The sequence below is a fragment of the Egretta garzetta genome, unplaced genomic scaffold (assembly GCF_000687185.1).
Source record: "Egretta garzetta isolate BGI_Z169 unplaced genomic scaffold, ASM68718v1 scaffold506, whole genome shotgun sequence".
NCBI classification, from domain to species: Eukaryota; Metazoa; Chordata; class Aves; order Pelecaniformes; family Ardeidae; genus Egretta; species Egretta garzetta.
This window is the reverse complement of record NW_009260065.1, coordinates 145,026-155,854: the sequence shown is the minus strand read 5'-3', so window position 1 is coordinate 155,854 and position 10,829 is coordinate 145,026. Positions and strand designations below refer to the sequence as shown.

The 10,829-nt window shown below is 52.9% G+C and overlaps 1 protein-coding gene across 1 annotated transcript in view; it reads right to left on the bottom strand.

The window, feature by feature from the left end:
- Window positions 1-10,829, bottom strand: part of DYSF (dysferlin) — a 109,469-nt gene that overhangs the window by 23,592 nt on the left and 75,048 nt on the right. Inside the window, exons 42-47 of the mRNA XM_035896592.1 lie at window positions 9,808-9,899; window positions 7,208-7,378; window positions 6,477-6,619; window positions 3,771-3,910; window positions 1,832-1,920; window positions 1,467-1,562 (exon numbers count right to left, since the gene is read on the bottom strand). Coding sequence (XP_035752485.1) covers window positions 1,467-1,562; window positions 1,832-1,920; window positions 3,771-3,910; window positions 6,477-6,619; window positions 7,208-7,378; window positions 9,808-9,899 — 731 coding nt within the window. The remainder of the gene's footprint in view (window positions 1-1,466; window positions 1,563-1,831; window positions 1,921-3,770; window positions 3,911-6,476; window positions 6,620-7,207; window positions 7,379-9,807; window positions 9,900-10,829) is intronic.

Sequence of the window (10,829 nt, the reverse complement as noted above, 5' to 3'; positions counted from 1 at the left end):
GGGTTTCCCCTACACTACCACTCTTCTGCCTGCCTGCAGCACAGGCCTTTAGGAAGGGAAGGTCTCTCTGCACTCAGCCTTGCACAACCTGAACTTGGTTGAGACCTCTCACACTATTGCAAGACTATCAATAAATAACGGATTCAATTAAATAAAATAAACTGCAATTACTCAGGCATAATAGAAAAGCTCCTATTTCATTTACCTGCCTAACTAACTCAACAATAATTTACATATTAGGTAGAAGATAATGTCCAAGAGACTGAGATTCCAGCCCTGGCCTTGCCTAATGAGTAAAATGGAGGATAAACTGGCAATAGCCTTCTCAGGGAAGCACTGTGAGATCCCCAGCTCCTTATCCCTTGAGTTCATCCTAAAGTAGGCTCCAGCCCCTGCTCAGGAGGCAGCGGTGGATGGGAGGAAGGGTCCCCACCAAAGCAGCACCACGCCATGGTGGTGCAGGTCCCTTTGCCCACAGGATCCCCCATCTATAGGGCAGATTCTTAAGCACAAGAAGGACCATTGCCTCCCCTCCCAGTCGGATTATTCAGGGCTTATCCAGAGCTGCTAGCAATGCAGCCACTTGGGGGGGGAAGATGAGGAAGTCGAGCAAGTTTTTAACTCATTTACAGCACTGCGAGCTTTGCTTGGTCCCTGGGGACGCTGAAAGGCAGGCGAGGGCTATCAGCAAGCACTTGGATGCTCTGGCTTTCCCAGTAACACCCTGCAAGCTCTGCAGCTTCAGAGCCCCGAAGTGCGCAGAGCAGCTTAGCCGGAGCTGATAACAATGCGCTTGATGTGAATACCAGGTAAGCAGCGCACATTCTGGATTTACAGGAGGAAAATTGGGATTGTAAAAAAGGGATTTACAGTCTGTTTCAAAATCCTACCTCTTCCTGTCCATAAATCCAAAGAACGCACAAAATAAGTGAGTCCCTTGGCTGGGATTGCACCATTTTACACAAGATAAAACATAAATGGAGTCATGCAGGGAAGGGAATGTGCCAGAGGAGTTACTGCTGGTTGCCACATTTTTGTGTGTTTCAAGGAAAAAAGGGAATTCCAAAAAAAAGCAGCTATGCAAACAAGCCAACCTATGGATATGGCACAAGCCCATGGCCGTCCTGGGAGAGGAGCTGGGAAGGAGCCGGCAATGGAAATGCAGACTGCGTCCCCCTCTCTCCAATGGCTAGGCTGCTTCCCCACGCCGCATCTCTCTAAACGCAGATATTGTCATGTAAGCATCCGAGAGATGCAGAGAGAAACTTGACATCGTGAAGCAGTTATGAGCCCAGCAGAGACGTGTCTGCCAAGAAGCTGGACCCATAGCTGGAGAGGTGTGAATGGCCCCTTCATCCCAGTGGGGGTTCACGTCTACCATTGCAAGGGCCACATTAACTCCTTCACTGCTGCTCTTGCGCCTTCGGGCTACAGTACCCGGAGGGTGCAGAAGAGGGGTGGCTTACCCTTTGACGTAGATGTCACTCATCTTCTCCCCAGTGATGCTGAGGTCATCGAGGATGACGTCCTTGGTGTTCCAGATGATGCAGCGCAAGATAAACCTGGACAGCCCCAGGAACAAAAGCAACATGAGAGGATGGAAATCTTGGTCCAGAGCCCACCTAGAGAGCCTGGTTGTGCTGCTCAGCTATTTAGCTGAAGGAACTAAGACGTGAGTCATCTTCCTCTGAAGATGAGCCCACATAGATGCTTCGCATCTAGGCAGGTGAATCCCTTCCCATCTGGCATCTCCAAGCCCTCTCCTCTCCCCTCACATGCAGAAGGTGCTGGAACCAGCACCACACTGAGTAAGGAATGAAAAAGAAGTTACCTCTTGGCTTTGCGTGGTGTGATGTTGAAAGGCGGGCCAGGCTGACCCAGGGATTTTGGAAACAGGTCCACCCACATCTGTAGCTTTCCCTGTATGGAAAGAAAGACACATGAAGGCCGGTGAGCCTCCTAACTGGGTTACCTTCACCTCCCCAGTAAGAGCTAGTAGCGGAGAGAGAAAATATCAAGTGTTCCAGTGTTCCTTATTTGAAAACTAAGGTCTCCTTAATGGAGAAGTGTCATTAAGTATCACATTAAAGTTATTTTAGTGATAGCTGGGTATACATTAATGGCTTGTGATATATAAGTGGTTGGCCTGGATAAGCTGGAGGTTCACTCTGGCTTTACCCTCCATGGCCGACTGTCTTTACACAGGGACAGACTGGTGACTAGGTCCATGGGAGGTGTTGGAGAAGCAAGCAGCTCACTTGTTTTCCATGGTGTCACCAGTTGTCACCAGCCAGACAGCTGGTTTATGGGTTTCTGACCATGGGAGCGGAGGATGGGATGAGGAGAGGGAAATCTAATTCCACTTTCACAAAATCCTTCCAGGGAAGAGAGCAGCAGAAATGCCGCTGGAATCTCAGGAGGGGTGGTTTTAGGTGGTCTCTTTTCCTGTAAAACACCAATGGGTGCCAATAAAATATTTTATTGTGCAGTCTCAAGGGTTGAAAGAAAAAAAAAAAAGTCATCCTTTGACAATCAGCCCATCACAGAGGGGTTTGTGGTTTGCTTGCTTTTTTGGCAAGAAAATCTTCCATTTCAGCAGAAAACTTTAAAAGCCCAACCTGGCTTTTAGCTCCCTACAAGGAGCCCAGTAGAGCCAGCCCATTCTGTGGTTTTGCAGGGGGTCAGAGCCAGGCTTTCGGGAACTGCCCTGAGTGCACCACGGCGAGTCGCTCAGGCTGATCCCCTGGACCCAGAGTCACCCTTATGGGCGCCCTTGGTTAGAAGCACCGGTGGAGAGCAGACCCTGGTTGCTGGTATGCAACCCCGTGCCACGGAGGAAGCACCCTTGCTCATCTCCATGGCTGGTCCAACAAGACCATGACACCAGTACCTGCAAGAACAGCACTTGCCAGCTGATAGCAGCCATCTCCTGCCTCTAATCCTCATTTTCGTTGGGTGAATTAACAGGAGAAGGTGTTGGAGTCGTTGTCAGTGCGTTTACTTCTGCCGGCAACTCGCCTCTCCCACCACGGGGGAGGTGGCGTGGTTAAAAATGAACCGCGGGAGGGAACGGGCTGAAGCCGTGCGGGGCAGCGGCTGTGCCCACTCACACCAGCTTCAGAGCTGCTCTCTTGAAACTGCCCGTGCAATGCAGCCCGAACGCGTACGTGTGACAGACGGCGACGAGGCGTTCCGTTCTTCGGGAAGCAGCACTTTTTGATCCAAATGCACCGAGTCCCCATAGATGTCAATCAAAGAAAAGGGCTTAGGCTAAGTACAGATACCAGGATTTTGATTGGGTTTGGGTGGAAGCCCCTTTAGTTTTAATTTGGCTTCAAAACATCCAGGCTGCAGCAGCACTAACACTTTACACCTCCACGGGCGGGTTCGTGCTGCAGAGATCACCCTGCGGCATCGCCAGAGGCGCCTGCGGCGTCACTGCCGTTATAGAAGAGCTCTGCATTAAGACTTCCAGAGCAGAAATGGCTTTCCCACCAAAAAAAAAAAAAAAAAAAATAAAGTGAGCAAACGATGATGAAAATGAACACAGGAGGCTGGAATCGATCTTCCCAAGCACCCCGAGCAAGTCAGCCACGGAGCTGAGCACCAACCTGCGTTTGATAGTGCTCTGCTCTGCCCCACAGGCTGGCTCCAATCTCTGAGGGCAGGTATCCCCAGCAGGGCTCCGCAGCGAGCCAGCCCCCCGGTTAGCACTGGAACGAAAGGGGATGATGCTCTCGGTCGTGTCCAGGACACAGCACACCACCCACCTGCTCGATTTCTGGCTGGAGAGGGCTGTAGAGGGGTCTGGTCTCCACGTGCTCTGGCACCAGCCCTTGCTTCCGCAGCACGTACAGGGCGAGACGCTCCTCCACCGGCCCCAGGTGGGGGTTGAGGGGTTTCCCATCCTCTGCCACAGAGAAGACGAAGAGCAGAGTTACGCCACGCCACGGCTGCAGCTCCGCAGGGCCCGATTCTGGCTGCCCCATGGGAGCTCCGCAAGGGAGCAAGCACGAGCCCACCAGCTTCACTGCAGCCAGGAGCCAGCAGGAGGAGCGCGGCCTCCGCTTGCAAATCCACCATCACCACAAACCCTCGGGGACACAGGGCAACAAGTTCCCAGTGGGACACGCGGGCGAACCACCATGGACAGTGGACAGGGACCTGTGGGGACTCTTATGCCCGTCCCTCCCCAAGATCACAGCAAGTGAAACATTGAGAAGACCAAGTTGAAGCACACGGAAAGGAGAGTCCAGTCTTCGGTCCTGCTCAAGGGTTCAAGCCCCCAAAAATCACAGCATCTGGGGCTGCAGGGTCCCCAGGAGCCCTCCAGCCCGTGCTGCCCTTCCCCCCCCCACCCCCAGCAGAGGTTTATCTAACGTGTGATCAAAGCTCTTCAGGGAGACGAGACGAAAGGATCTGCTCTGGTGCAGTTTGCAAACATTCCTGTGTTTAAATTGTTTAAATCCCATCATTTAAAACCAGCCAGGATCTTCAGCTGGGCAGAGAGGAGTACGGTGGGAAGGAGCTCCCTGCGGGGTCCTGCTTCTTCTCTGCTGGGTTGAGGGTCAAAGACAGAAACAAGAGGAACAGGACGGGCACGCAGGCACCACCAGCACAGCTCGATGGCCGGTCCTAGGCCCTGCTCCCATCCCCACTGCTCCCACCAGGGTATTTGTGGCTTTTCACCAAAATGGACCAGTGCACAACAGCAAACACCGAGCCACCCGTGAGCAGACCTGAAACCATCTCCACCTCCTCAACGCGCTCCATGCCAGACCCTAAACCCTCCCCAGACAGGTCAGGCAAGACCTATTGGTAATGGACAGCTTTGCCCTCTCCATCCCAGCATTTGGGGTCCCTTGTTACATCCAGGTACCGAGGGTGGCCAGCTTGGCCTCGGCTGAGCCTGCTCCTGCCTCCCCATCCCCACATGCCACGCGGGGGCCGGTGGAGGACATCACCCCCGAGACGCTGCCTTCCAGCCACAGCGTTTCAGGGCCGCGCACCTTCCCGGACCTTTGAAATGAAATGCGCTCCATAAATATTATTACAGCTCTGCAACTTTCAGGTGATAGATCCCAGCTCCTTTCTTGGCAATATCTTGAAGTGGTTAACTTCAGACATATGAGCTATTTCCCAAGCAGTGGAAACCTGGTGTGCACGCGTGTGTGTGTGTGTCTGTGTGTCTGTGCACAGGAAAAAGAAAAAGCCCCTCTCAGAAAACAACAAATGTGGGGGTTATGGAATAATGGTCCGGGTGCAGTGCTTGTAAAACCCATGCTCTCGTGTTTAATAGCTTCACTTTATACCGCCAGGTTCAGATCTGACATTGCTCTGCGAACACAGCTGGTTTCCAGATCTCCTTGAGGTCAAGCATCAGACTTTGTTCTGTTTTTTGAACTGATTGCCATTAAAGCAGAGGAAGGTGAAAGGCAGGGGCTGGGAGAGGGGGGAAGACCCCGCTCGCTTTAACACCTTTCCAGCCCTTGCTGAAAACCTTTCGCATAACGAGAGGCTGCAAAGGAGCCGCTGCTTCCCCACTCCTCCTCCTCCTCCTCCTCAGAGGAGAACCATGAATTTGTGCCTTCATTCCCAAGAGCGGGGAGGGGGATCGGCCCTGGGCTGTGCCCCCTTGTGCCTTGGCAGGCCAAGTCCTCCTTGATGGCTCTGCAACGCTGCGGTGGCCTGAACAAAGTCAAACTGCAGCTCCTGAGCCACGCAGTGGGGCTTCACCTCCTCCCTGGGCCAAAACACCCCTTCCATGCTTTAAAGCAGGCTTTTCTCTAAAGAGCCCACTTCTGCCCCCAGGGATGCCAGGCAGACGGGCATGAGTTGATGCCCAGGGCATTGCAGGTGTCAGCGTTGGTGGGGTTTTGTGCAAAAAAGAAAATGCCTCCCCGGCACTCGGTGATATTTTCTCCTTGCTGGCAGAGGCTGATTTTGCACTTCCAGCGGGAGCACCCCTCGCCCCCCGAGGCGGGAGCCCTGGTGGGACATGCTGGGCGCTGTGTGTATGATATTGTCTCCCTCTAGTGACTCCAGCCCCGAAACGCAGAGATGCAAACGGCACGACTGCTCCTCACGCCCAAGCAGGGGCTGGACGGCCAAGCTGGAGCCTCTCTGCCCGGGATGGACTTTGCAGCTCCCAGCCCGCGTGCGTCTGGTTTGGTGCGAGCCGCAAAGGGCAGTCACTCAAGGCTGAAGTTAGCGTGGCTGCATTGCAGGGCTGGGCTCAGCTCTGGGGTTTGGTGCAGATCCAGCTGCGATCTGCAGCCTTTGGGGCAGAGCCAAGCTTGGGAAAGGCGCAGAGCCACCCAGGACACCAAGGTGGGGAGGATGGGGACGTGCCCATCGCCCAGTCCTGGCCTCCATGACAACCCCCCACCGTGATATGTTCGTGACCTCCAACTCCACTCCTTGGATAAGGATAAAGGAAAACTATTTGCATCCCCTAAGCAGCCCAGTTACCTTACCCAGTTCAGAGAGGACGTACTCCTGCTCCCTGAAGATGACCCGGTCAGACTTGTAGGTGGGAGCCTTGTAGTTGTGCTGCAGGGAGAAGACGTGAAGCAGCTGGGAAGGACGGAGTTGGTCTCGCCACTGGTTGGGTCCAGAGCTGAAACCAAACGGGAGGGAAAACAGCAGCTCAACACGTGATAAAACATCTTCCAGCCTCAACAAGGGGCAGCAGCAGCATTACACCAAAGGGCTGCTCTGATGAAGGTGCAGCCAGCTCCAAGCCTCTGCTTGCCTTGGCCCACGGGCAAACGGGGCCGCATGTCCCACACCCTGCTCAACCCTGGCTTGCAGGGCTGGGGTGCCCTAAGAGTCTCCTCAGACCCACCAGGTCACCCTTCAGTTGGCCCCATACATGGGGGGGTGTCCTCACCACTGTGAGCCCAAGAGGCATCAGGGATGTAACGGGATCTCCCCAAGGAGATTTCTGTTATTTGAAGCTTTTGATGCTTCTGGAGGAGAGCCAGGGCTCAGGGAAGTTCCTCAAATGTGCAGCTTCTCTGGTATGAATCAGTCTCCCTAGGCAAATCTCTGCGGTGAAGTACAGCACCAGTCAGGTCCCGCTGGGACAGCCCTGGGCCAGCAGACTCATGGGCTGAGGCATCGCCCTGGTCCCCGTGGCCAGCTTGGCACCGTGCAGCCCTGGCAGCAACAGAGATTCACTGCCTGAGCCCGCGGAGGTACCTACACACAGTAGGTCTGGGGGAGGCCACAGCGCGCCCCGTATTTCGACAGGAACCGGTTCTCCAGGTCTATGATGGTCTCCCCAATCTTCTCATCCTTTGACAGGAGGTCGTAATCGTAGAGCGTGATCTTCAGGTCCTTCTCCAGGGGCAGAGTGCAGCTCAGCTCGAACATCCTGAGCAAGGGGAGCCAAGGAATACCCATGAGATGGGTCACGCTGCTGAGTGCCCCACAGACCCACGCACCACCCCGACCCACCAGTGCTGGGAAGGACAGCACACCCACTGCGCGTCTGTGCCGCATTGGTCCAGTACTATTGGGCCTGTGTCGTACCGGCTTCGCTTGTGGATATGCACGAAGCAAGGAAGTGTACTTTTTGGGTTTCTTTTTGCCCGGTTGAATTATTCTCAAGCAAACTTTGCCCCTGCCTAGTTTTTCCATCTGCTAATTGGACATGATGGTGGCCACTGCACTATCCAGGGAAAAGAGCAGCAAGCGAGAGTCTGGAATGATCATTGCCATGGAATTTGAAAGGGGGAGAAAAAACAGCTTTGGAAAACCATCTGCAGCTTGGGCCCAAAGAGCAAATGTCCAAAACAGATGAATATCTCCAGAGAAAGAGACTCCACAGCCCCCCTGGGCAGCCTGGGCCAGGGATCGGGCACCCTCACAGTCAACAAGTTCTTCCTCCCGTCCAACTGGAACCTCTTCTGCTTCAGTTTGTGCCCATTGCCCCTTGTCCTGAACAGGACAGAAACGGGAGCCAAGCCTGCCTAGGCCAAGCTTTTGGTCAGTGTGAGACTGATGCCCAAAGCCTCCTTGTCCTCTCCTCCCAGTTCTAAGTGCCCTTTTTCTGTGCTGCCTCCTCTGCCATCATTGCACCACAATCCACATACCAACATAACATAAAGCAAGAGCAAACCTTCTTCTCCCTCTTCAAATAAAGGACTGCAAGAGGCAAAGCACCAAGACCCCGCCAAAACACAACACCCTGATCCAGACCAAGCCGGCGCTCATGGCTATCAGCAATGGGGACGGTGGTACGATAGGGTGAGCAGGAGAGTCCAGGTCTGACCCAGTGCTACCAGGAACCCCTCCACCTGCTGCTGAAAGGCAGGCAATGCTGGGGAGAAACACCATGCCCCTTCCCACCGCCAGCACCCACCCTGCAGCAGCTTTTAAGGAGGGGAAGTGAGTGATTATGCCACCAATTAAGAGTGCAGGAGGAACTGGGGTCAGCAGAAAGTAATTAGCTAAACCTGGATGGCGGCCAGCCGCCCAGGGAAAAGCTCGTGAAACAAGAGGTTTAATAGCCGCCAGCAGCCAGGACCACGGTTTTACATCTTGCTTTAAAGACCGGGTGGGAGGTGCAGCACGCTGTCTAGACGGCCTCTGGCCAGGAGCCAGGCTTGGCGAAGGAGGACTTGATCTGCCAGGCAGAGCTCACCAGGGTCTGTCTGTGGGCTCTGCGACGGGGCAGTAGGTCCTGGCCCACCGGAGGTGAGGGCTCCCTCGTGCTAGGCAGGGGGCAATCCCTTTGCGTTACCGTAGGGAAGGCAGAGCTGCCACCTCCATTTGCCAGAAAAGGAGGAAGCGGCTTGTCTAATGCACGCTGTCCTCTGCGGTCTCGCCAGAACCACCTCGCCATCCCCCTCCCCTTTCCTCCATCCTTGCAGACGGTGTATCCCCCTCTCCATCTTGCTCTTTTAGGGCAGCTGTCACGGCATTGACATCTTGAGCTGGCGAGAGCCGCCTAAGAAAACCAGCTGGACATCATGTGGAGTAGGGCTTGACCCATGTTTGTGCTGAAGCATAGCCCCCTACGTCTAATCCTGGCTTTTCTGGGAGACCAAAGTCCTGTCGGCACATGGAGGCTGAGCACCAGGTTCTCCTCTACCTCCCTCTGCTTTGCCTGGTCCCTGTGGTGCTTCCTGGCTCTGATGAACATTTATTTTTTTCTGAAAACAATGCTATCTTTTACCTTTTATCAGAAGTTTGTGGCCCTACTGCAAGGCAAACACCTCAACCAGCCCATATCATGTTGATAGATCATTTTCAGGGTGTCTGATGTTGAGGTGTCCCCATGCCACAGCCTAATCAAACAGGCCTTTTCTTCAGATTCTTAACCAAAGTGCCTAAATGAGGAGCAGAGTTTCCCCAAACTCTCTCTACCACCACTGGGATGAGGCAGATGCCTCCACAAGGGAAGCTGTCTAAACAAAACTCCTGACATCTCTGTTGATGACAGAGCAGACCCAGTCCATGCTCCACAGCTCAAAAGTCCCGGGGAGAAGATGAACACAAGCCATGGTGGGTAGGACGGTGGTCAAGCCAAGGCCAGACTCACATCAGCAGGGCTGAACATGAGGCGAGAGCACACCATGGGACTCACAGAATGTTTTGGGTTGGAAAGGACCTTTAAAGGTCACCCAGTCAAACCCCCCTGCAATGAGCAGGGACATCTCCAACCAGATCAGGTTGCTTGGAGCCCCGTCCAACCTGACCTTAAATGTACATTGGAATGGGAAGCTCTGGCTGGCCCAGCCCTATTCCCTCAATATGACATAAAAAATCCCATGGACTCTGAACCAAATCAAAACTTACTTTCCAAAAACAGGCTCCAGCGTACAGGGGAGGTAATTTTCTTGGTCATTTATGGATTTCTTTCCCACTGAAATCTTCACGTAGGGATCACACTGAAGATGGGCGTGAAAAGAAACACAAGAGTCACTGCACAGCAATATTGATGGTGAAGGAATAACCTTGCCTCACCCTGCCCCAGCAAGCAGGATCTTCCACCACCCTTGGAAAATGCCTGTTTTCAAGGATAGGACAGTCTGACCATAAACTCCTTACAACAAACCTGGGACCATTGGGCAAGAGCTACCTGTACTGCAATTCCTTTTTGAGGGTGATGGAAGGATCAGTTAGCCATGTGGGATGAGAGTCCGAGCCCTTATGAGGCCCATGGGATGGAAAAGCAATAAAAGAGCATGAAAAAAACCTCCTTATGGCTTGTTCAATGGACCGGGCTTGCTCTGAAGTCGTCAGAACGTTCCCGTCCTCGTCTGAGTCACCTAGTTTGGGGTTCCATAGAGGTCATCATTTTTTAAGTTTGAGGTCTACTCAAAATAGATTTACAAATGTAGGGGACTTAAATGTCAAAGGGAAAACTTTTTGTTTCAAAAGATGTGGTTCAAAACCATTTATTTCCAAGACGCTGCAGCAAATTTAAAAGAAAAAATAAAATAAAATGGAAGCGTACTTTAACATAAAGCCTCACTGGGCATCTAAAAATCATATCGGCTGCTTTTACATTTTTAGCAGGTTTTTAAGTTTCTGTCTCACAACTGACACTGTTCTGGGAAACCAGCATAAATCTGAAAAGTGGTTAAATTAACTCAAGTCACATTTTTGTCAGGGGAAAAAAAAAAAAAGAAGAAGAAAAAACAACTTCACCTAAAAGATGTCACCCAGCTTGAGCCCAGTACCCGAGGGACCCACCGAGGGACCCACCATCTTACTCAGCTCACAGAGAAATAATTAAAACAAAAACCACAAATGGAAAGACGTTGGCTAGTTACGCTCCCTGGAAACCCCCCTGGGCCAAGTCCCTCATCCCTTCC